Source organism: Brassica napus, chromosome C4 (assembly GCF_020379485.1).
Source record: "Brassica napus cultivar Da-Ae chromosome C4, Da-Ae, whole genome shotgun sequence".
NCBI classification, from domain to species: domain Eukaryota; kingdom Viridiplantae; phylum Streptophyta; class Magnoliopsida; order Brassicales; family Brassicaceae; genus Brassica; species Brassica napus.
Genome location: NC_063447.1, coordinates 24,097,399 through 24,122,771, shown reverse-complemented (window position 1 = coordinate 24,122,771; position 25,373 = coordinate 24,097,399). Strand labels below are relative to the sequence as shown.

Genomic DNA, 25,373 nt, shown 5'->3' with positions numbered 1-25,373 from the left:
GGCTTCTGGTAGTAGGAGTTTCCATAACCCATGTTGTTGTTGTAGTTGGTTCTGTAGGGTTTCTGGTGCTGTGAACTCTGGTTGAAATTTCCCCTATTTACATAGAAATTTTTGTTTTCTCCCTGGTTTCCAGAACCTTGGAATACAGTTCCACTGATGAAGTTCACATCTTCTTCTTGCTCTGCTCTACCCTTTGTGTCTACAGCTTCTGCATCTTCAACCAAACAGGTCTTCTTCCTGAGAAGCTTGTGAACACTATCCAGCTTTGCCTTCACTTCATCCATCTGATCATTCCCAAGGCTGGTGGCAGATCTCTTCCTCTCAAAATCAGTGTTCTTGGTGCTGTTGCTGGATGCTAAGTTTTCAATGACTTTCATTACCTCCTCTGGATTCCTGGTGTTGAAGTTCTCATTGCTGGAAGCATCAAGAGTAATACACTCCTAGGATGCCTCTCTGGTTGGAATGGGATAGATCCTTGCAAACAGAGAATCAAAGACTCAATCTGCTTCAAGGTTTGTGGAATGAATGGTGACACAAAGAGATGTGAGACGTCTCCTTGATACTCCTAAGTGAATCCCTTGGATATGACACACCAAGACAAACACTCTTGTGGTTTTGTTAGATATGACACACTAACAAAGACTCAAGAACACTCAGATCTACAAGAAGACTTGCAGCCGTCAGAGAGAGACAAGAGTCTGAAAATAAAAGATTGGATAGTTCTATTAGGGTTTTCAGATACATATTTATAGAGAAGGCAAGGAACAGGCTCCTTGGTCTCTAAATGGGCCTTAAAAATAAACCTTATAAAACCTTATAAAACCTTATAAGGGTTTTCAAGTCTGGCAGCTTAATTCTCAAGTCTGGCAGCTTAATTCTCAAGTCTAGCAGCCTAATTCTACTTCATGTCAACAAAGATAAATAATTAAAATAAAGTCTTGAACTGAGATCATCAAATGAGTGATAGGAAAGCAACATATGGCCTCATTAAAAACCTATCTTTGGAAACCCAGTGGGACAAAACCAAAGATAGGTAAAAAGAGCACACATATGTTACTTGCTCATTTGATGTATATCTTGGAGCTGAGATGGCTTGAATTGTGGCAAGTGTGTCTTGGTTGATCAAGCTTCTTCCAAGACTCTCTTCTTGTTTCAGTGATGTCTTAAGTAATCCTCCAATGGCTTCTTTGAGTTGCTTGCTTCTGGCTCGAGTCATAGGACCTTCAGATATGACTAGAGCTCCTCCATCAGCTGGATCATCCATGCTCTCATTATCTTCTTTGTTTGGCTGGTCCATGATCATATCATCCCCTCCCTCTTGAAAAGGATTTGTCCTCAAATCTAGCTCATCTGCAACAAAATGAGCCAAGTCAGTAACATTAACGTTGATAATCAGATTACACTTACCTTGCAAGCCTCTTTGATAGGCATTGTTGCTGACTGGATTTGTTTGGTAGAAGGAACTGATACGTTGGGCTCTCCATACTCCTGATGCATTCCCCAAACCCGATTCACACACACTAAAACAAAACAAGTTAGCACATGCGAAGTTGTCATAAAGTAAGAGTCTTATCCCAAATTTGTTTCTGCTCGGTTTTGGATTGTAGGCTGCATCTCGAGGTGCTTCTTTGATGATGATAAAGCCAGGGACGTCTTGGTGGTTATCCTGGTCTAGATCAGGTGGTTTGAATCTCTTATCTTCCTCATTTTTGTAGTTTCTTCTTATATGCTTCCAAGCTCTCTTAAAATCTGCACATGGCTCTTTTGACAAAAACAAGTGCATCATATCTGTATAATTAGTGATAAAAGAATTCTTGAAAACATGATCACTTACATTAACATACTCACCTGGTCGCCATAGATAGAATTGAGATATTCTAAACTCAGAAAATTTCAAACAAAGCAAACACAGGATCACCCGACTTCTAAAACTCATAACTATTTCACCTGAGAAGCTTTGGACATGATTCCAATTCGACGTGAGACCCAGATGAGTTAAGTTTCTGTTGCAGTCAAGTTTGTTGCTTAATTCCTTTTGGTTGCTGAGATATGATCCTCGGACTGCTCCTATGTCAAAGCTGGCGGCTAGACAGTTTCCAAGATTTGATTGTTGCATCTCCAACTTAGCCAAGGACTCATCATTGATACTCGGATCATTATAGCCCCTTTCTTCACCTGTACCTTTTTCAGCTTGTTTTGGACAAGACAAGTGTGTTATCATGTCAAAGAAAGTGTTGTAGACCAGAATGTCTCCAAAGCACAAAACAGTATGACTCCTCCATCTATCATGCATATCAAAGAAAATATTGCAGACCCAAATATCATCAAGGATTAAGTTCATACATTCAGAATCAGTGAACTCTAGTTTCAATTGTGGAACAGGTTTTTCAAAGAAAGTGTTATACACTAGAATATCCTCAAAGAACAACCCTACACGTTTAGAATCATTTTTAGCACACAAACAGTCAAGCTCAAACTCAGAGATATTTGCAAACTTCACAATTTCAACCGTAACATCAGAATGATGCAATTTCGGTTCATGCAACTTCCTAGGTTCTTTCAAAACATATGTGGATGCAAGAAAATAATCAGAGATCAGTTCATGCCTAGGAAAGTTCACAACAAAACTATTTTCTTCAGTTCTAGCAAACAAATCAAAAGGTTTTCTAAAATAGAACTCGGTTGGCTTGAAAACAGGTTCTTAAATCTTTTCATGGTGATTCATAAATTGTTCAAAACTCAAAACATGACCAGAAAAGTTTTTATCACCATATTGAAAAAAAATTTGATCAAAAAGTTTATCTGGTTCAAGTTCTTTAAAAGATTTAAGCATGCTGTCATAAACAGAGTTTGAAACACAAAAATCTTTAACTTTGTCAAGACCAAAACGTTTCACATCATGAGTACTAACCATAAGAAACATTTCAGGCACAGAAGTAACCATATTAAACTCCTTACAGTGCTTTTGCAGGTCATAAGACAAGGATTCATGAGTTGTATTTGACTGCAAGCTGTTCGGCTGTTCTAACTTTTCTCCGTGTGTTGATTGCTCTGGTTCTCTTTCTGCTGAATCTTCTTTTGTAACCTGTGACACTGAAACAATGCTACTCGGTTGCACCGGTTCAAGACAAGTTAGTTCATCAAAGGAATTATTAAAATTAAATTCAGACTGAGGTAAGAAAAGAGAACACTCTTGTCCTGTCTCGGAATTTTCCTTCTCCATAGATGTTTCGGTTTGGACTTCTTGAATTGGTGCAGCTGACTCTGGTTCTACATTTTTGAGTTCTGAGACAGTAGTAACTGGTTCTTGGTGCTGTGTTTCAATGGATGGATGTGCTGTGTTGGTCCTTTTGAGTTGCTTTTCCACATCCATCACCACTTGAGACAGCTTCTTTATGTCCTCCTCACTTAACCAGCTTGTTGTCTTGCTAGGTAAACCAATAACACTGGCTGGAATTGATCTCATACTGACTTGTTGTTTCTGAACTGAGTTTGCACAGCATGGCTTTGTTTCAGACTGTTTTTGAAGTACTTCCTTGTGGTAGTGTCTTGGAACATACTTATGACGCATCAAAGCCCTTAATTTAAGCCAGGTTGTAACTGGTTCTTTTCCATAGTGTCTCCTAGACGACACCAATTGATTCCACCAGCTTGAAGCATAACCATAAAACTCAGCAGTAGCCATTTGAACCTTCTTTCTTTCAGCAGAGTGTTGACAGTTAAAAATCAACTCCATCTTCTCTTCCCACTCCACGTATGCAGCAGGGTCGGCATCACCATAGAAAGGAGGGATTTTTAGCTTTTGATCAGCCAATTTATCTTTGTGATTGCTTTGGCCTTCATGCCCACGTCTTTGTCTCCTCTCACTGCTTCTAGACTCAAAACTCTGACCAGTAGCTTGTTGGAGTTCCTGTCTCAACTCAAGCCGGAATTTATCAAGGCTGGCTTTCATCTTCTCCTGCATCTGAGCACTCATAGCCTTAAGTAAAAGCTTTTCATCCTTAGTGAGTTCTCCTTTTTGATCTCCTGCCATGGTACCTGAGACAAGAGAAAGACTAAGCCAGTAAGTAGTTCGAAATCAAAATTAAATAAGGAAAACAAACAAGAGATGAAACCGATTCAGCACAGATCTAGAATAAAAATTCTCAGATTTATCACATTCAAAGCACAGAACAACAGATCTATCAATATTGAACTAAGATTGAAAATAACAAGCCCTAAATCAGACAATAATCAGATACTCCACCTGAGATTAGATCTAGAACAGATTGACCAAAAACTCAAACAGATCAAGAGAAACTCAACCTATTCAAGCCCAAATCGAATCAGATTCAAATCTAGACAGAGAATTTCGACCACAAACCCAATCAGAACAGATCTAAACAATTTCAATTTTTTTTTTTTTCAGATCTAGGGTTCATAAGAAAATTTCGAAATTGAAAATAGAAATAGAGAGTTTAGAAACTTCCTTCCAGAGATTTGCTCTGATACCACATAATACACTCCTAGGATGCTTCTCTGGTTGGAATGGGATAGATCCTTGCAAACAGAGAATCAAAGACTCAATCTGCTTCAAGGTTTGTGGAATGAATGGTGACACAAAGAGATGTGAGAGGTCTCCTTGATACTCCTAAGTGAATCCCTTGGATATGACACACCAAGACAAACACTCTTGTGGTTTTGTTAGATATGACACACTAACAAAGACTCAAGAACACTCAGATCTACAAGAAGACTTGCAGCCGTCAGAGAGAGACAAGAGTCTAAAAAAATAAAAGATTGGATAGTTCTATTAGGGTTTTCAGACACATATTTATAGAGAAGGCAAGGAACAGACTCCTTGGTCTCTAAATGGGTCTTAAAAATAAACCTTATAAAACCTTATAAGGGTTTTCAAGTCTGGCAGCTTAATTCTCAAGTCTAGCAGCCTAATTCTACTTCATGTCAACAAAGATAAATAATTCAAATAAAGTCTTGAACTGAGATCATCAAATGAGTGATAGGAAAGCAACATATGGCCTCATTAAAAACCTATCTTTGGAAAACCCAGTGGGACAAAACCAAAGATAGGGAAAAAGAGCACACATATGTTACTTGCTCATTTGATGTATATCTTGGAGCTGAGATGGCTTGAATTGTGGCAAGTGTGTCTTGGTTGATCAAGCTTCTTCCAAGACTCTCTTCTTGCTTCAGTGATGTCTTAAGTAACCCTCCAATGGCTTCTTTGAGTTGCTTGCTTCTGGCTCGAGTCATAGGACCTTCAGATATGACTAGAGCTCCTCCATCAGCTGGATCATCCATGCTCTCATTATCTTCTTTGTTTGGCTGGTCCATGATCATATCAAAGAGCCATCTGGTATTGCACCGTGATGCTTCTGTAGAAAGTACTGAGTAGTTGTACTTCATTGAATCCATGGTGTAGACAGTCTCTCTGATAAGACTTGAGTCTGATCCAGGAGCTTCTGAATGATTCTGCAGGCTCCTGAGTGAATGTAGCAATCTTGCTCCTCAAGTTTTCAGCACGCGCTTCATCAAAGAAGTTGCATAAGCCAATGCGAAGCATCTCCAGCAAGTGAGTACTTGATGTCTCTCCAGGATGTGAGAGGTCTAGGTGGTAACTGCTTAAGCCAATGCGAAGCATCTCCAGCAAGTGAGTACTTGAAGAGCTTGCATAGGAGGTAGTCTTCAGAGACTCCCTCGACTTTAATAGCAGATATGAGATCCTCGAACCTCTCCAGATGGTCCATATGATGCTCGTGAGATAACCCATAGTAGGGTGTATGTCCCACCAATGCGTAGTACTGCGGCTTCAACTCGAAATCCCTCTGAATAGTTGGAGGACGAATGGTTGATCTGTTGGTGTAGAACTGATCTGGACGGTTGTAGTCAGCCAATGTTCTGGGTCGAGCAGCCTCATCTACAGGTGGAGCAGCTCCTGTACCTTCAGTATCGGTCTCCGGGATTGCAGCCCCGTGAACATTTATCATTTGACCTGTTGCATTACGCAGATGACCCTCCTGGTCATACAGGTCTCCACTCTCATCACGTACAACGATCAAAGTCGCAACCATGTCTCGTGGCTCAGTATCGATCGATGTTCAGACTGAAGTATCGATCGATGTCGGATGGAAGATATCGGTCGACGGAAGATGAGTGTCTTCGGTCGACGGTGGTGAGCGAGTGTCGGTCGACGGGATTAGTGCCTGGGTCGACGGTGGTTGACGAAAATCGAGCGACGAACAAGTGTTGTTGTCGATCGATAAAGAGCGCGCTTCTTTGCGGATTGAACGCTCCAAACTTGCAGGATCTGGTGAGAATAGCAGTTGAGTTTCCTTGTTGCTTCTGAAACTGCTGGGCATGTACCTGAAAATCCAAGAAAAAAATTTTATGTCAGAAATTTGTTTTAAACTTAACAAAAATCAAATCTAATAGGCGATCAAAGCTCCCCGGAAACGCGCCAAATTTGATCTCACACAAATTACCCTAAGGAGTGATTTTACTCTCTCAAATAAGAAGTTAAATTGTAGTACTTAGGGATCGAATCCACAAGGAGCTAGGGAACCTAATAAATCTAATTGGATTTGTTAAGTAATGTGGTTTAATGATTTAAATGTAAAATTGCAGTTTGTTGAGTAAGTAATTGCTCGATTGATTGATTGAGATTTTGGTGCTTAAAAAGAAATAGCTAGATTTAGGGTTTTTATTCAGGAGACTTGGAATTATAATCCTACAGATGCCTAATGAGTTGCATGCATGATAATGTAGAGCTCAACACTTATAAATGAACCACTAGGTTCTCGCTTTCTAGGTTCGTCTATTGACCAGTGTCGATCGATGATTCTATATGAATATCGATCGATACACTATTCGAAATGTCGACCTATTATTCTATTTGAATATCGACGTTGGGGTCAAAATCAGTCACGACAGAATCAATGTCTGAAAGTCCCCGGAAAATATTTCTCGCCATAAAAATTTCGTATAATTTTTATTGAAAAGGTTATACGACGACTTCTTGATATATTTTATCGAAAACAAGAAGTAGACATTGTTGGGGTCAAAAACGGTTATCTCGAAATAAACATCCAAATATTGTGTTTCTGTATGAAATCTTTCTCGACACGCTCTCGACAAAAGTTCCAGAGCAAAAGACACGAGAGAAATTGTGGAACCAAAATTCGCATTGTCGATTTCCGTTGAATTAGGAAAGTTAGGAAAGCCCTAATTTCCCAGAGGTCCCGGATTCTCTGCGAGAGCCAACGGCAAGTGACCAAATAAATGCGGAAAATATGTAAAGACAATAAACGAGTTTAGAGAGGGTTGATCTTATTTCGGATCCGCGTAAGAGCATTGCGATCATTACAAAATATGATAAAAGCTTTGGCCGAAAGAGCTGTTGGCAAGTTACATAGTTCTAGCAACCTAAAACCTTAAACCTAGTTGAGTCGCAGCTCGATAACAGAAGATGAAAAAGATACGAAAAAAGTTTTTATTTGATTTCGGGCTGAACCTCATGAAAGGCTGCCTACGTACCCCTTTCGAGGATCAAGCCGAACGTAGTTCGATTGAAAGAGTAGAACAATAGATCGAACTGCCTGGGCGAGTTCGTCTAGTAATCGGGTGCCAGTAATAGAAACAGAGCATGTTGAGAATAACGCCTAAAAGTTTCTAAGTGCAGAGAGTTTTAAGTCTAAAAGAATGGTCCCCTTGCCTATTCAACCTCGACGTCCTTATATACTCCACCTAGAGGCGGTTTGCTCTTTCCCTTTCTGCCCTTGGTCGAGTTTATCGCTTCGCGGAAATATTCCATTTTTCTTCGATCTTCGTGTTTATCTTTGGAAACTTCACATTTATCCTCCGAACTTGACATTTATCTTCTCCTGCATAACAGAAGATAAACCATCATAACGATTGGGCTTGATTTGGTATAAAATCGTAAGTGGGCTATTAGCCGCGTTCTGGGCCCTTTCGGACCGTTTTCCGACTAAGGCGTTTTTACGATTTTATAAAAAGAGCGCTTTCGAAACGACGTTGATTCCAAAGAAAAATCAAATTCCTCGTATAGCGTAGGCAATTCGAGGTGTTCAGATAACCGTTGCCGTTTAATACAATCAATCCGAATGTTATTCGAGAGAACGAGTTCTTGCGGTTTTTAAATCGTAAAGTTCCAACGGTTAATCCGATCGAGATGAAACAAGAGCAGGTTCGTTCTAATCCCGAAGGGGGGAACTGCAAGGACGGGATGAAGACAGCACAATCCTTCCAGCTCGGCTATCCGCCGAACTGGACTGGTCCAGCTCGGCGGACGGCCGAGCTGGTCGCGTGTTCGATCCGGCTCGGCCATCCGCCAAACTGGACTAGTCCAGTTCGGCGGACGGCCGAGCTGGTCGCGTGTTCGATCCGGCTCAGCCATCCTCCAAACTGGACAGGTCCAGCTTGGCGGATGGCCGAGCTGGTCGCGTGTTCAATCCTGCTCGGCCATCCGCCGAGCTGGACTGGTTCAGCTCGGCTGATGGCTGAGCTGGTCGATGGCCGAGCTGGACGGTGTGCTCTGTCCACCCTTCAATAAAATGGGCATAATTTATGCTTCAAGATGCTGATAGACCTCAGACCAGTGGCATTAGAAAGCTAACTCAAAGATCTATCTTTTGTCAAAATATGGGCTCAATTACACCATGGTAAGGTCTTCATCCGTAGCTAAACATCTGAGGCATCTGTGCAGTTCTACACCTTAAAAGGTCCGAACGAACAAGTTGGACTGCGTGTTTGGTTCCGTGATCCATTTCTCTCGAGTCTTTTTCTCAGGAACTTTTGTCGAGAGCGTGTCGAGAAGATTTCATACAGAAACGCAATATTTGGACGTTTATTACGAGATAACCGTTTTTGACCCCAACAATGTTTGCTTCTTGTTGTCGATAAAATATATTAAGAACTCGTCGTATAACCTGTTCAATAAAAATTATACGAAATTTTTATTGTGAGAAATATTTTCGGGGACTTTCAGACATTGATTCCGTCGTGAGCGATTTTGACCCCAACAATTAGCCCCCCCGGCTGGTTAGAACCATAAGCTTCTAGCGTGAGGTTCTAGCTAGTGGCTTGGCAAGTTAGGCAAGTTAGGTAAGTTAGGCGGAATTAATAGTTGAAAAGATCCGTCGTAAGTGGTCTTTTCGCTCTTCTAAGAGTGGAACGCGATAAGATTGGGGCTGCGCCTAATGACGGCTACCTACGTACCCTTGTTGAAGGGATCAAGCCTTTCGTTGTTCGTTTTGGAGTTAAGGTTCTTATGACCTATTTTCCAGCGAGATCTTTACGGTCTAGTTTATTTGTAGAGGTTACCAGGCATGTTGCTGCCGATGGATTTTATATGGGTGTAGAGGGAAGAATACGAGTTGTCATCTCGTAATCTAACTCTGTGTGAACTGCTATATCCGTGATCTGTTTCGAGAGTTTTCTGCAGTGCGTAAACTTGCGGGATTTCTGAAGACGCTAGAATATTAGCCAAGAGATAAATTTTGGGATCTCGTATCAGGGTGTTTGATACTATGCCTAGAGATGTTAGAGACCAGTGTACTGGGTTTAGAGCAAGACCTAGGTCTAATCACGGCTTTAGGAGGTGCGATGACTACTTCGACTTACGTTTCATGTATCGTTTTCGCTCTGATTCCGTCCCGCTTTAAAGTCCGCGATATGTTCTTGGCTTACGTGACTTGTATGGTAGGAATCGAACATCTCTTCGAGGACAATTTTTAAGTGTCCCGAAAGTGCTGACCAAAATTTTGGATTTTTTATATAGCACTATTACCCTTGTGTCGGGTTTTCGAGAGCTATCTCTACGAGATGGCTTAGTCTGTTTAGGACGTTGACAGTTTGTTGTGATCAGCAACAAACTTATCGGTAGATATTACCGTTTTTGACTCTTCGCGAAGGATACTTGTTTGAGAAGATGTTAGTGGGTATGACTGTTTAGTCTTCCAAGAAAGTGTTTTTATCGAGGAACATATTTTTGTCGAAAAAACTTATTTTTCAAGCGTCTGCGACGTCTCGCGATACTGAAGGTTGGTTTTTCTTTTGCATGCCGCCTTTTCGTGGTTGAAATGTTTGTGGGCTTGAAGATGTTTCGCGGTGTTGCAAGAGTTTAGTCTTAACCCTACGTCGGAGAAACATTTTTGGTTTGTCTGCGGATGTTTGCAGCCAAAACTGTTATTGCTGTTCGGATGCTAATAGTTTGATTTGCGATCGAGGAATTAGGACCGAGGGGTCACGTAAATTTGTCCATGGGAAGAAGCGTTTTCCTTCATAGTGCTTTGTGAAGTGTTGGCCTACCGAGAACTATTTCGTGCATTTTTGAGTATGTTTCGTATAGCTCTAGGAGCTTTGTTACGAATTTTTCCTTACATGCCGAATATTATGGATAAAACATAGTGGGGTTAAAGTGAATTGTGGAATGTATCGAACTTGGTCAATTGTCGACAAATTTAGGTTTTTCGTTAACCGTTTGGTTACTAGGACTGAGTTTCGTTACGAAGAATTTATCATATGATTTCCGACTGTGGGCTATACGATAATTATTCTCTTAATAGTCACACGACGTTTTTGGACAAATCATAAATTGTCGTTTAGCCGTTAAGTGATGGAGCGATGGTTTCTCAAATAGTTTGGCTTGGCGGGAAGGATGTGATCACTCAGATAGCCAAGGACATTGTAGGTCAAGGATTAGACCATGGTACTTTCGTATTAACATTAAGTTCATGTTAGTTTAAGATCGTCGTTAAAGGGGATGCCAAATTCTAGTTTGGACCTTTACTGGAAGGCGTAATTGACCGAGGGCCAAAGAGCGCTTGTCGAGATTGATAGGCCAAGTTTACCGGAGTTATCCGTGTTAAGATGGCCGATAGTCTTAGAAAACGATTTTCCGCCTTAGGTTATAGTTATTCGATGAATGTTTCGTATAATGTTACCTATAGTCTTATGAAAATTGATTCATTTTTGTCTAAGGAAGACTTAGCCTAAAAGGTTTAATACAGAACCAGTGCGGAGTCAGTTGCGGGACGATTGCCTGCTCGGATGTGACCGAGGGGAACGATACGCAGAAGCCAGTGAGCCGCATGGCAAAAATATGAGACCTATTAAATCGTAATGCGGAGATATCTCTCTTTAGATTGATCATCCAAAGTCAGATTTTACAGCTTTGTATCTGCTATACGAAAAATATTTCTTCGTAAAACTTGTTATGTTTACTTTTGAAAGTTTCTTCGCATGATTTGATCTGATTGTACGAAGGTTTTTTCGCGTAAGTAATGGGCAACCGGTTTTACGAAGGTTGTAAATCGGTGATAGGTATACACATGTCAAAGTAGTGTTGTTTCTGCGGGTTTTACGAGAAACATTTATGCTTTGATTTTAATCTTTGGTGAAGGTTGCTTGGAGTTACTCATGGAGTGTTACCGAAGTTTATTTCGCTATGATCTAGTCGCAGAACATTTTTCATAGGCTTTTGAGAGGATTCTCATGACATATTCGTTTCTGAAACGAATTGGTCAACCAGCGGTCGATCTAGCCAACAATTGGGAAGAAAGTGTTCCCTTTAATGTGCTTGCTGCTACTTTTATTCTCAAGTTTTCTTCGTCGCAAATTTTTTCGATGCATTACCGTGACTCACTTGGTTCAACGGAGACAAAAGAAATGCTTTGATGCTTGAAGATTTCTCGTAAATTGTTTTATACTAAACTGGCTTTATAAAGCCGGAGAGGGTTTCAAGACTTTGGCTAATTGTCGAGTTTCACTTTGATATTGGTACAGGTTTTCTATACGCATGATTGCGACAAGAAATGCTGAATAGTCTTTGAGATTATGTGTGGGAACCGAAATTCGCACTGTCGATTTCTGTTTAAATTAGGAAAGATAGGAAACCCTAAATTTCCCAGAGGTCCCGGATATCTGCTAAACCACACGCCAAGCAATCAGAACACGAAAGTTTAGACGACAAATAAATATATGGAATCGAAAAGAGAGCAAGAAAGATTTTTATTCCGAATTCGCATTTGAGCGTAACAACAAGGTAAGAGCCTTCGGCCACGAGAGCTGTCGGCGAGATTCCTAGTTCTAGCAACCTAAGACTTGAAAACCTAGTTGAGTCGCAGCTCGAATAACAAAAACGGAAAAATGCCTAAATTGCTCTAAGTATCGCTCTGGGTGATAATTCTTGTGTCCTCCTTCTCCTTCAGCCTCAATCTCCTTATATACTTCCTCTAAGGCGGTTTACCTTTTTCCCTTTCTGCCCCCGGTCGAGTTTATCGCTTCGCGGAAATATTTCATTTCCCTTCGATCTTGGTATTTATCTTCGGAAACTTGACATTTATCCTCGGAAACTTGAAATTTATCTTTTCCTGCGTAACTAAAGATAAACCAATGATTGGGCTTGATTCCTATAAAATCGTAAGTGAGCTCTTTGCCGCGTTCTGGCCCCCTTTTGGGCCGTTTTCTGACTTAGGCGTTGTTACGATTCTATACAAAGAGCGTTTTCGAAACAACGTCGAATTTAAGGACATTCCAATTCCTCGTATAGCGTAGGCAATTCGAGGTGTTTAGTTAACCGTAGTCGTTTTATACAATCAATCCGGCGACAGAAGCAGCTGCATAAGAGAAGAGAAGCGCATGATTAACCCAACAACCCAATAAGGGTCTCTTAATGAATTTTTTAATAATAAATGTTAGTTAAAAACTTAGTTAAGAGACACCAACATTTTTGTGCTCTAATGCTAATCTCTTAAATAAGGGTTCTTAAAAAAAACTATTGAGTACATAGTTATTTGGAGAATTAAGTTCTATCTATTCCACTACACAGCCCCTTAAAAGCATGATTATTGGGGGTTCTTAAAATGAGGTTCTTAGCGGAATATAAGAACCAATCTCTTAACTTTTAACTAGAACCGGCTCTTAAAACTCTTATTTAAGAACCGGTTCTTAGCTTTTTTAGTTAAAAGTTAAGAGACGGGTTTTTATATTCCGCTAAGAACCCCACTCTAAGAACCCCCAATAATCATGTTCTAAAAAGCTTACATTATACAGTTGGCATCAAGGGATAGTTTACCTATATCATAAGCTTGACAAGGTTACATGCTGAAACTACAAACTTTCGAAACCTTATGAAAGACTATCAGCTATTTAACGCAAGCCTCATTGTTACTGACCCAACTGTATATGAAAGACTATCAGCTATTTCTCTAAATGACATTTAAAGAAGCATGATAATTTCTTACCGAGTTCCTTGGGACCTTCCTTCTTCACTTCCATCCCTTTGACATGAGATATAGCCTCAACCTCTCCTGTTATCTTGATCAAGAGCAAACTCCAAAGAAACAATAAACTTGATCAAGAACCCAATGATCCTCTCATCTCCAAAGCTCGACCATAACCCTTATGAGATAATAACGCTTTTATCTACAAGAAAACATAAACTTTCTCATAAAAGTAGTACTCAAATCAAAAAACACTAAAGCTTTAAGCTTTTCATCAAAAAGTCTAAATTGATAACTGAGGACATATCCAAGTTTGACTGCGACATCAACTCGATCCATAAGGTTTCTTGTTCGAGTGTGTTGTGGTAAAAAGAATATCTTAGCACTGACCTTATCATCTTGAGTGAGTGCTGATCCACACAGAACAAGGTCTTTTGTCATTGCAGGTTTGTTTTCCAGCGAAAAAGTTCAGTAGATTTTTTGAGGGAAAATGGTAATTAGATTTATTAGTTAATATTATTAGTAGCATATAAATAAAACTTATACTGAAAGAAACGATATATGCTGAATAGATCTCATACGTTTCTGGTAGACAATTATGAGGTCTCGACTTCTAGTTTGGGAATTTGACTGAAGAATGAGCCGGACAAAGCAGAAGAAAGTCTTCCTGTAAACACTAGCTAAAGCTTTAAGCTTTTCATCAAAAAGGCTAAATTAAGAACCTTTACGATACAATACAATTTCACCATAGGGATTCTAAATCACAATTGATCTAAGATAAAAATCTAAGAACTTTACCTCAGGGAAAGTAATCGACAAGATAAGAAAATCTGAGGGAGAGAGAGCGAGAGATCACAGGGCAGATGGAGGAGGACGACGACTAAGAACAAAGAACGAAAGAAACTCACATCTCTCCTATACCCACTAATATTTTGACACCTGTCGCATAAGATATGTTTCTTCTTTCTCTTAATTAAGAGACGTGTCTTAGATTTATTTCTATTTTTCATTTTTTTAATATCTAATTAGGTTAAAAAAACCATTTAAAAGCGAGCGATAATCCTACTCTAAAAAGTTAGTTCTAAACATAATGCTCGAGACTTAAAGTTACAGTCCAAACAAAACAATAAAAAGCCCAATTAGAGAGTATAACTTTAGCTACAAAAATTAGGAATACACATGACATGTTTTGTCCCATTCTCCCAAATGATGTGGTAGCATAAGGAGAGATCGTAAACTAACTTTATTATCATAGATAATAAAAACAACCATACGAGAATGTCTAACATCTTTATACAAAAAAAAACATATAAGGTCACTTTCAACGCTTCAACTTTTCTTTTTTAATTGCCACGATTCTTCATAAGAAAATTCTTCTGGTCTTGAGCCATTTTGTGAACTCTTTTAGCGTGTTCTCGTCTGTTCTATAATGTTTCATTACGAACTCATGAAGCAAAGACCATGTAAAATCAGGATACGCTCTTTCGCCTTCTAATTCTTCTGGTGGCTTCACCACTTTGTCCATTCGCGGAGATAGGAAAAATACGAGTGTCTTTCTTTCGGTTTGGCTATTTACTACCGCTCGATGCAAGCAACTCTTGTATCTTCCGTTGGTTAGAGCCTATCATCAAACACCTCGGGCAGTTAAAAAAAGTTGTTTAAATTTGTTTTTATGATCAAATCTCCCAAAAAACAATTGTTTAAATTTGTTGTCTTATTAGTATTCACTGAAATTTTTCTTTTTGGTAAAAGTATTCACTGAACTTAAAGGGGAAGGAGAAGTTACCCTGAAAGTGTCGCCAATGTTAACCACCAACGCTTGGGGGTTATAAGGGATTGATTGCCACTGGTTGTCCACGAAAACTTGAAGACCACTGTTGTCTTGTTGAAGTATGGTTAGAGAGGTTGGATCGCAATGTGGTCCTGACCCTAATACATCATACGGTTGCTTGCACTTTGGGTAGTAATTCAATCTCAATATGGATTCGTTGTCTTCGAAAAACTCTACAAAATGGCTCCTTTTGATTCCAAGACTCATTGCAAGAAGCTCCATGATCCTTAGTGAGAGATTGCTCATGGCCTGCGCGTATTCTTGATAAACACTCCTGCATATATACATGGAACAAGTATCGTTTCGTTTACGTATAATAATCACTACATAACATGAAAAACGTAAACGACGTAGTAAAAACAAATAAAAAGAAAGTGTCTTTTATATACCCAAAATCGTTGTATCCGTATCCCATTTTCTTAATAATGAAGTCTTTAACGATTTGGGAATGATTCTCGCTCTTTTCCTGTGGGGAGAACCTAAACGACAGCATTTCCTTCCAGGGGAGATTCTTCTTGAATTTTCCTACAAAGCTACTAGTGTAACCCCAGCTTTCGTCATGGTTCCTCTGAGCCTTTTGTTTCTCACAAGTCGGTGACTTAAAGAAACTGTCCATTAGTGTACATGCACTAGACATGAGTCCCTCATCGACTCCATGGTTGGTGACCAGGAAGAAACCATGTTGTTTTGCCCCTTCTGCCACGAGTCTTGTTGCCTCCGAGACCAAGAACTGGTCGCCGGAGAGGACACCGGCGAGGTCGATGAGGGGGATCTGGAGAATCGGAACGTTAGCAGAGGGTTTCTTATCCTCCGGCCATACAAACTCTTGAGGTATTTGGTTTTGTTGATTGTTAATGACAGTCGAACCAAAGAGTGTCAAAGGGTTATCTTCGGTTTTCTGTCCATTGAAAGAGAGCTCTGTGATGTATTCCATCTCAACCGAAATGAATAGATGTTTAATATTTGAAAGAAACAAGAAAAGGAGAAATAACGTTAGAAGTAGGCTCTCTCTTTTCATTAATTTTCATTAAGTGTTGTGTAAATGGAGAGGAGAAGAATCGCATTTATAAGAGCGAGAAGAAAGGTCTTTCATAATATAAAGGCATGGTAGAATCTCACTATACACAGACAAATGGCAATTACACTGAACACGAGATGTCCGTTTTTATATTTTATCATAAACATTTTTTGTCCATGCATAAAGCCAATCAAAACCTTTGACTACTATAGCTGTGTAACGCTAATCTTATCGTATGAACAGACCTGGTTGAATCTAATTATATAAAGACAGATGTCATTTACGTTCGAAGCTACGGACCACATGCACTAGAACGCAGCGTTTTGCTAAGGTGAGGGAAAATACTCTTTTTTTTTTTTGAGGGAAAATATTTGCTACAAGGATTTCTAGGATTTCAGCTTTCACTTCGATCAACCTTGCATATTGGTGCCGTCTAGGCAGTTCTGATGGGGACTAAGGAAAGTTCAGTCAATCCCCATATCAATAACACTACAACACCATGGTTTATGTGGTTCGAAGTGACTATGTTCTGAAAGACCAGGATTTAACCCTATAAAAATACCTGACGAAGTTTTAAGTAATGCAATCCTTCTTCGGAAGGAATTCTGGTAGGTTTGTTCCTTTCTACAGCACCTCATGTGGATAAGATTCACATTATCGTAGCAAAGTATGGCAGCACAGCACAGGGTAGACCACAAAATTATTTGGGTTCAAAATCCACTTACTTGAGCTAAAATGCCGAGGAGAAATATGGAATATAGAGGATGTTTAAATGGTGGTGGATAAATGGTCCCCATATACGGAGGGAGAGGAGCAAGAGTCTGAAAAGATATCTGTCACACCCGATTTTCTTGAAATAATATAAATGCGAACCTAACATAATAATAAATACTGAAATAATAATAATCCACATTATAATAACAAAGTCAAATACCATACCATAAAGTCAAACCGTAAATACTAATAACAACAAGTCTGAAATATAAAAGACAACATAAATCCGAAAATCTGGAATAGGAATAACATAAATGATAAAAGCCCGATAACGATAAAAGCGATAAAAGCCCAAAAGCCCAATAGTCCAATAGCACCGGTTTGATAATCACTCATGCTCGTCGGTCTCACCTGAAAAGGGGAAAGAAAAGAGGGGTGAGCAACATGGGAGTTTCCCAGCGAGGTATGGGATGCTAAACCGCAAACCACTGACTCAGTTCATAGCACTACAACTATGTAGGCTTAGCTCTAGCAAGAGACAATCATGGTGCCTATTACACTACACAGAACAATCATAGGCCTATTGCACCATACAACGACAAACAATGCGATGATAGTACATAGCTAATCTCTGCACCCCGCATTCTCCTCATAAAAGATATATGTACATAACTCTCCAGGCGTCGTTAGTACAGTATAGTCCACTCTATACCCCCGCAATCCAAAAAGCGTCCCTAGTACAAACTTTTGTGTACCCCGCAATCTCCACAAACAAGGTGTAGCTAGCAAAGACGTCATGTGACTCCGCAATCCACAAACATAGGCAGCTAGTACAAACGTCTCAGTACCCTGCAATCCCCACACATGGACTCACATATATATACATATATATAACCGTTCTCAATCATTTCACACAATCGTTGAATCCTCTATTATCCAATTTCTTGTTTAACAATCAATAATAGTAATAAACAAACAAGACTCTCAAACAGACTCGATTCACAGAGATGGATCATGTTTCGAAACTAAACTTTCCATAACGGTAGTACTAAACTAGTTCAGGATTTAAACGGAGTGGCCCTCACCTTAGCAATGAAGAGAAGTGGTATCTAAGAACTCCAGCTGCTCAAATAGACTCCAAATATAAAACTAGGGCCAAAAATTGAGTCAGGACGCCCTTCGAAAGGTTAAAAACAGGTCTGGGCAAGGTCTTCGAAAAAAAGTCAACATGCTGGTCAAAGGTCAATCCGGTCAACCCTTGACCAAAAATCAATTTGACTTAACCAATCGGTTTTCCTTAACCGATTTCGAATTCAACTGAACCAGATCCTAATTAATTGCAAACCGGTTTAATCCTAACCGAAATTAATTTCTAATAACCAACTGGTTTAACCTAACCAACCCAAAATCGATTTAAACCAATTAAACCAATCAAACCACTGGTTGACCAAGTCACCGAGTCGACTCACCGAGTCGACTCAGCCGAGTTGGCCGAGTCACCGGCTCCGGTAACCGGCTCCGGTCACCGGCTCCGGTCACCGGCGGCAACAGCAGAGGGGGTGTCTTACTGGAAAAGTCACCGGCGGCGGCGGAGAGGCGGCAGCGATGCGGCGGCGGCTTCCCGGCGGCGGACGGACGGCGGCCGGGAACGGCAGTTCTGGGAAACGGTGGTCGGACATGGTGGCGCGTGGCGCGGAGGTATTAGAGGTAAAAAGAAAATGTTGAGGTAGTGGAGGTAAAAAATGGATGTATAGAATTAGGAAGAAAACAATCCAAACATGAGGATGTATAGAAAGGCATTGTAAGGTAATCTTCCTCGAAACTAAGAAAAATAAAAAATTGACTTCTTAGAATTCGACTTAAACAACAAAGGGTATCAATCTCTTGTACCGTGCAAGAGATTCTCCCAAATAAATCATTACATGTTTAAGTTTTTTTTAATGTTTGCGTATGTAACAAATCAAATAAATATTTTGTAGTCCGTAACTCTAGATAAATAATCAAGGTATAAAGAATATTGATGCGGCTCTAGGGTTTTCGACGATCGTAATGGCGATTCCTAGATCTGCCTGATCTCGCTACCATGGCCTTTTCGCTCTGTCTCTGCCTGCTTTCTCCTGGCCACAAGGGAGACTACCGTACACTCCTTGTAGGCGCCTCCATTTCGTAGTGCTGGTGACGTAATTCCGGTGGAGTACCTCCCAAGCATTAGCCTTTGTCTTGATCTTTGGAATAGCGATCCCTCTGATTATACGCTCGTTGACGTATACGCATCAGAAGGTCTCGACCGGTTGACGACCCTGATCAAGGGTTCTCGATCGTTTTGTCCGTCTCGTACAAGGCAATCTCGCTTGTTTGTCTGTCTCGATCAAGCCCTCGTATACATCCGTTGGTGATACACGCTGATCTGAGTCTGGTTTGTAGTGAGATACTGGTCTGATCTGAAACGGTTCAAATCTTCGTTTCTACTTTTGTTTACGCTTCTGTGTGATCTCATATCTTTGTATGGGGTCGTTGAATCGTCTGAGATCTGCTCATCAGGCGGATATCAAGGGTAAAGGGATCCTCTATGAGGATGATGATGCACCCATTAAGCTGGTGGATCGCGATGATTCTTTTGTAATCAAGGAGTTTGGTTTGGCTCTCATTGGCAAAATTCTTAATCCAAAGAAGCAGAATGTTGAGAAGTTGTTGCAAACAATGCCTTCTCAATGGGGTTTGTCTGAGAGAATTACCGCAAGTGATCTAGGGAATGGGAAGTTTTTATTAAACTTCATGACTGAGGAGGACCTGAACTCGGTGCTGAGACGAGGCCCATTCCACTATAACTTCTGTATGTTCATTCTGGTGCGTTGGGAACCCATTGTACACGATGATTATCCATGGATTATTCCTTTTTGGGTACAGCTCATTGGCTTCCCCCTTCACCTTTGGACTGATGCGAATCTAAGAAACATAGGAGGGAGAATTGGCCATGTCGATACTCTGGAGCTAACTGAAGGCCGCATGCTTATCGATGTTGATTCACGCCGTCCGCTGAAATTCTCTAGAAAAGTGGAATACGAGGGTGACGAGGTCACGATTGAAATAAAGTATGATTAGTTATTCAAACACTGCACCACATGTGGCCTGTTATCTCATGAGAAGGGATATTGTCCCAATGTTGACGTTCGATCAAGGCTACAACATGTGGAAAGACCTGTGTTCTCGCGACTGCAGCAGAATCAAGATGTGTCTCGTCAAAACTGGGGGAGGGACGCTCTGGCAAATACTAGAGCTACTCAGCAATCTTCGTTGCAGAGTAGAGGTATTCAATCCTCGCGGTACTATACGTCCAAACCCTTAAGGTCTGATGACAGGAGTACTTGGGGACAGGTAGCTCGATATTGGGAGGATGATAGCAGCCGTGGACGTCATTCTGATAGGATTATCCGTAGCAGAGATGATCACTCAAGGAGAAGTAGATATGGTGGGGCACGGGGTGCAGGTCCTTATGCGCGCCCAAGTGAGAAGATATGGAGAGCGAGACCGAAGTTGCATGACAGGCTGGGAAGGAATCAGATTGAAGGTGATTCTGCAACCAATGCGGGCTCAACATCCCGTGAGATTGTTCCTTATGAACGATCTCCAACGACAACATCGCCTACCAATGTGGGCTTAGCTGAAACGAGGAGCGGTGAGAGATTAACCTACAGGAAGCTAGCAAGCACCATTGTGACTCCAGTGCGCGCAGAGCAACCCATGGAGAATAATGTTACGTTGCGTGGTAAGGGTGAAGCACGAACGATCGTGTTCTCCCCTTCGGGCAGCGCGGAGACAAGTCACCCTGATGATCTTATCATTGGGGCGCTGAGCAATATGGAGCTAATGGATCAGTCGGAGGGAGCACTAGCGGCTGATGGAGCTGATGGTGACGATGGTGATGACCTGCTAGAGCTTGATCTTATGGTTTTGGAGGAGAGTAAATCCCAGCCGAGGCCTATCGAAGACTCGGGACGTAGCTCCTGGAGGGCTACAAGAAGTAAGAAGCCAGGCGTAAGGCGCAATACCCCTTTGGGTATCAAAAATAGGAAGTTTGAGGTCCTTCGTAGGGGATCTCCAAGTACGCATTCGACGGCTACAGGTTCACATGTTGCAGGGGGCGGTGGAAAATTAAGACGACATCATGGCTCAAACAAGGCGAAAGACAAAGCATTAAAACTTGATGGTTTGATGAGTTCCAAATACTCATCGAGACGTGATCAATGAAGACAATCAGTTGGAACTGTCGAGGGATTGGGAACGACCTCACAGTTCGACGCCTCACGGAGATGTGTCAGAAGCATCGCCCAGGACTTGTGTTCCTTTCTGAAACAAAGAACAGGAGGCAGCTGTTGCAGAACATTCAGGCCGACTTAGGTTTTGATCATTTGTTTACTGTTGAGCCACTTGGTCTCAGCGGAGGTTTAGCTTTATTTTTTATGGATGATTTTCAAATTAATGTTTTATTTTCGAATAACCGTATGATTGACATTGAGGCAGTCATAGATGGAATTAAAGTCTATATGACGTTTGTTTATGGGGATCCTGTATTAGACAGACTAGATCAGGTTTGGGAACGTCTTACGCGTTTCTCAACGACAAGAACTGGACCTTGGTTTATGATAGGTGACTTTAATGAAATTACGTGTCATGAGGAAAAAGTAGGGGGAAGGCAGCGACCTGCTAGTTCTTTCCTGGCTTTTAAACAGATGCTTAATGATTGTGGAATGTTAGAGTTCCCTTTCACGGGTGACATGCTCTCATGGGTAGGCAAGCGAGCAGGAGGGTCTACAGTTAGATGTCGCTTGGACAGGGCGGTAGGAAATGCGGATTGGCATGAGAAGTTTCCCCATTCGAGTATAAAGTATATGAGGCTGTGGGGATCGGACCATCGTCCGATTCTTGCAGATATACTGGTAAAGCCAATGATGAGATCAAAAACGTTCAAGTTTGATAAGAGATGGCTAGATAACGAGGAGCTCAGGCAAGTCATCCTGGAGGGATGGAAATCGCCTGATCTCCCTCCAGATGCGTCTATTATGGAACATATTTCAAGCTGTCGAAAGGCTCTGGGAGAATGGAGGAGACAACATAATATTAATTCTGCGAAATTAGTGGAGGAGCTTAAAGAAAAAGTGGAGGCCATGTATGCGGATAACAATGCCACAACTGAGGAAATTGCAGCGGCTTTGAAGGAACTCTCTGAGGCTCTTAAGGCCGAGGAGATGTTCTGGAAGCAGAAGAGTCGGGTGTTCTGGCTGAGAGAGGGGGATAGAAATACAAAATTTTTTCATGCCTTAACGAAGCAGAGGAGAGCAAGGAATAAAATTACGCAGCTCCAAGATGGAAATGGGAATATAGTTGAGGATGAAGAAGGATTAGTAGCCATTGCTACTAGCTATTTTAGACAGATCTTTGAATCGTCTAATCCTGAGGACATTGGAGAGGCACTAACTCAAGTTCCTACGACAATCACTGGGGCAATGAATGAAAGCCTTACAGCTCCGGTAACGGAATGGGAGGTCAAATTAGCACTTTTTGCTATGCACCCAGAAAAGGCCCCAGGCCCAGATGGGATGACTGCGCTATTCTATCAGAAATTTTGGGATATTGTAAAGGAGGATTTGACTCTTATGGTCAATAAATTCCTTGTCGAGGGAACAGTGGTGAATGGATTAAATGATACGAATATATGTCTCATCCCGAAAATGACCAAGCCTAATGATATGGCTCAGTTCCGACCCATAAGTCTGTGTAATGTCAGCTATAAGATAATCTCGAAGGTCTTATGCCAGAGATTAAAGAAAGTGCTACCAGGATTGATTTCGGAAACCCAGTCAGCCTTTGTTGCTGGGAGGCAGATCTCAGACAACATTATGATTGCTCAAGAAATGTTTCACGCATTGCGAACCAAGCCAAGTGGACGCAGTAAAAGGATGGCCATTAAGACGGACATGAGCAAAGCGTATGATAGAATGGAGTGGTCGTTTATTGAAGCTGTCATGCGTAAAATGGGCTTCTCAGAGATTTGGATAACCTGGATAATGAGATGCATTACGTCGGTAAAATACAAGGTGCTTATAAATGGCCAGCCAAGAGGAAATATTGTGCCTGGTAGGGGCCTAAGACAAGGAGATCCTTTGTCTCCTTTCATTTTTATTCTATGCACGGAAGCACTCGCTAGCCTTCTCAATCATGCAGAGAATCAAGGGAAGATAACGGGGATGCGTGTCACACGTGCGTGCCCCTCGGTATCCCACCTTCTCTTTGCTGATGATAGCCTTTTCTTTTGTAAGGCGGAGCCCCGTGAATGTGAAGAAGTAATGAAAGTAGTTAGGATATATGGTAAAGCATCTGGCCAGTGTATCAACTTTGATAAATCGTCCTTACTCTTTGGTAAGCGAGTTAATGCAACTACCAGACAAGAGGTCAAAGATACACTGGGAATACAAAATGAAGGAGGGATGGGAACCTACTTGGGTATTCCAGAAGACATAAGCGGCTCCAAGTGCAAATTGTTTGCTTTCCTTAAGGATAAGTTAATGCACAGGGTAAATGGATGGACGGGTAGGTGGCTTTCAAAAGGAGGAAAGGAAGTATTGATAAAATCGATTTTGTTAGCTCTCCCGACTTATGTAATGTCTACTTTCCTGCTCCCTTTGGAGATATGTGAAAACTTAGCTAGTGCCATTGCACGCTTCTGGTGGAGCTCGAATCCCCCAAAGAGAGGAATACACTGGGCGAAATGGGAAAAGGTGTGTGCACCAAGAGAGGAAGGTGGGATTGGGTTTCGTATGATCCATGAGTTTAATCTGGCATTGTTGGCAAAACAATTATGGAGGTTGGTTCAGTTCCCAGATTCATTGGCTGCCCGGGTCTTGAGGGGAAGATACTACAGATTAAGTTCTCCGCTGAGAGTAAACTCTACCAATAACCCATCGTATGTGTGGAATAGCATCTCTGCTGCAAGGAAGTTGCTACTACTGGGAATCAGACTGAAGATTCACTCAGGATATGATGTTAAGGTGTGGGAGGATCCGTGGATCCCAACGATCCCATCAAGACCGGCGGCTCCTGTTGCGCCTGTTATGCACCCCAACATGAGAGTTAGCGATCTCATTAATCAGACATCGAAGGAATGGGATGTTCGGCTTTTGGAGAGCTATGTCAACATGGACGATATACAACTTATAAGGAGTTTAGCCGTAAGCTCATCTCATCGCCGCGACTCCTTCTGTTGGAGCTACACAAGAAACGGACAATACACAGTTAAATCTGGATATTGGGTAGCGCGGAACTTATTAAATGTGGAGGAGGAACAGGAGGTTTTGGAGCCAAGTATCACCAATCTTCAAGCTTTTGCTTGGAAGCTGAAGGCGCCTACGAAGATACGTCATCTTATATGGCAGTTGTTGACTGGGCACGTGGCAGTAACAAGGAATTTAGCAAGACGCAATATGAGATGTGATAATTACTGCCCGAGGTGTGGAGAATTAGAAGAATCTGTAACTCATGCCATCTTTGAATGCCCGCCAGCGCTACAAGTTTGGAGCCTATCAGCAACCCCAACAAGCCCAGAGGTATTTCCAGTATCAAGCATCTACACGAACATGGATTATCTATTTTGGAGGAAAAACTCTATTATTGAGCCGGAACAAGACAGGGATCCTTATCCCTGGATAATTTGGTATATATGGAAGGCTAGCAATGAAAAACTATTCATGGGGATAGATAGAGATCCTTTGGAGTTAGTTCGATATGCAGAGAGTGAATGTCGAGCCTGGTTTGAGGCGAATGAAGTGATACAACCAGTGCCACAAGGAAACAATATGGTGATCCCCCAAGTCATAAGCTTTGGCAACATATGCCTGTTAGATGGGTCTTGGATAGCATCGGCCAACTTTAGTGGATGTGGATGGGTGTGGATGGACAGTAGGGGGAAGGCTCAGCTTATGGGGTTAAAAAATATTACTCGACGTGAATCAGCCTTGCACTCGGAAGTTGAAGCACTACAGTGGGCAATGGAGAATATGCTTCAACACTCAACATGTCAGAGCTTTGGGACGGATTGTAAGGACCTGATTGCTATGCTAGAGGAACCTCATGCTTGGCCAAGCTTTGCGACAGAATTGGAGAAGATCGAGACGCTACGGATATGCTTCCCGGAGTTCAGCATTACTCATGTCCCACGAATGCAGAATCAATTTTCAGATTTTTTAGCTAAGACTGCTAGATCCTTCCATAGGGAGTTACTTTTCATTGGTTGTTCTATTCCGGTCTGGTTACCCAGACCACCTCAAGACCACCTTAAGCCTGAGTAATAGAATGGCCGTTTTGACGTTAAAAAAAAAAATAATAATAATCAAGGTATGAATTTTAGATGCGTGTTGAAGTTTTAAGTTAAAGAGAATAAAGCATTCAAAATGGTATCTTCTGTTTTCAAAGACTGATTTTTTATGGCTAATTATGAATTTAATTTTTTGAATCATATTCGGATTGTATGAAGTTTATTGGTGCATGTTACTCCTGTTTTCAAAAGTGACCAAAT

At 41.2% G+C, this 25,373-nt stretch overlaps 2 protein-coding genes across 26 annotated transcripts; one reads left to right on the top strand and one right to left on the bottom strand.

Annotated features, from left to right (window-relative positions):
* Nucleotides 1-695: 695 nt before the first annotated feature.
* LOC106402720 (gibberellin 20 oxidase 4-like) lies at nt 696-16,127 on the bottom strand. Of its 25 annotated transcripts, none has more exons than XM_048754372.1 (7): nt 15,462-16,127; nt 15,028-15,346; nt 14,040-14,862; nt 13,823-13,908; nt 13,632-13,672; nt 13,263-13,443; nt 696-6,363 (listed from the first exon to the last, which is right to left on the bottom strand). In XM_048754372.1, the coding sequence occupies exons 1-3, from the start codon at nt 16,088-16,090 to the stop codon at nt 14,602-14,604; spliced, it is 1,209 nt and encodes a 402-aa protein (XP_048610329.1). In that variant the 5' UTR covers nt 16,091-16,127; the 3' UTR covers nt 696-6,363; nt 13,263-13,443; nt 13,632-13,672; nt 13,823-13,908; nt 14,040-14,601. The 25 variants fall into 23 exon arrangements, with proteins under 25 accessions (XP_048610329.1, XP_048610311.1, XP_048610313.1 ...); XM_048754371.1 differs by lacking the exon at nt 696-6,363 and adding an exon at nt 12,011-12,635 and having other exon boundaries at nt 13,823-13,934; XM_048754374.1 differs by lacking the exon at nt 696-6,363 and adding an exon at nt 12,011-12,635 and having other exon boundaries at nt 13,632-13,651; nt 13,823-13,934.
* Nucleotides 16,128-21,348: 5,221 nt separating this feature from the next.
* LOC125585912 lies at nt 21,349-25,136 on the top strand. Its single transcript, XM_048755632.1, has 4 exons — nt 21,349-22,074; nt 22,237-22,887; nt 23,227-25,008; nt 25,116-25,136. Exons 1-4 carry the CDS (start codon nt 21,349-21,351, stop codon nt 25,134-25,136), a joined length of 3,180 nt encoding a protein of 1,059 aa, XP_048611589.1.
* The last annotated feature ends 237 nt before the right edge of the window (nt 25,137-25,373 follow it).

What these genes read in the sequence shown, in the direction of transcription:
- LOC125585912 (XM_048755632.1), top strand. Translation starts at nt 21,349, where the DNA reads ATGACGTTTGTTTATGGGGATCCTGTATTAGACAGACTAGATCAGGTT. An exon ending in TCTGGAAGCAGAAGAGTCGG is followed by an intron (nt 22,075 to 22,236) that starts GTGTTCTGGCTG and finishes TATTTTAGACAG; the next exon opens with ATCTTTGAATCGTCTAATCC. An exon ending in CGGAGTTCAGCATTACTCAT is followed by an intron (nt 25,009 to 25,115) that starts GTCCCACGAATG and finishes CTGGTTACCCAG; the next exon opens with ACCACCTCAAGACCACCTTA.
- LOC106402720 (XM_048754348.1), bottom strand. Translation starts at nt 14,251, where the DNA reads ATGAAAAATAGAAATAAATCTAAGACACGTCTCTTAATTAAGAGAAAG. An exon ending in TGTCGATTACTTTCCCTGAG is followed by an intron (nt 13,909 to 14,039) that starts GTAAAGTTCTTA and finishes TAGTGTTTACAG; the next exon opens with GAAGACTTTCTTCTGCTTTG. An exon ending in CATAATTGTCTACCAGAAAC is followed by an intron (nt 4,039 to 13,822) that starts GTATGAGATCTA and finishes CTCTTGTCTCAG; the next exon opens with GTACCATGGCAGGAGATCAA.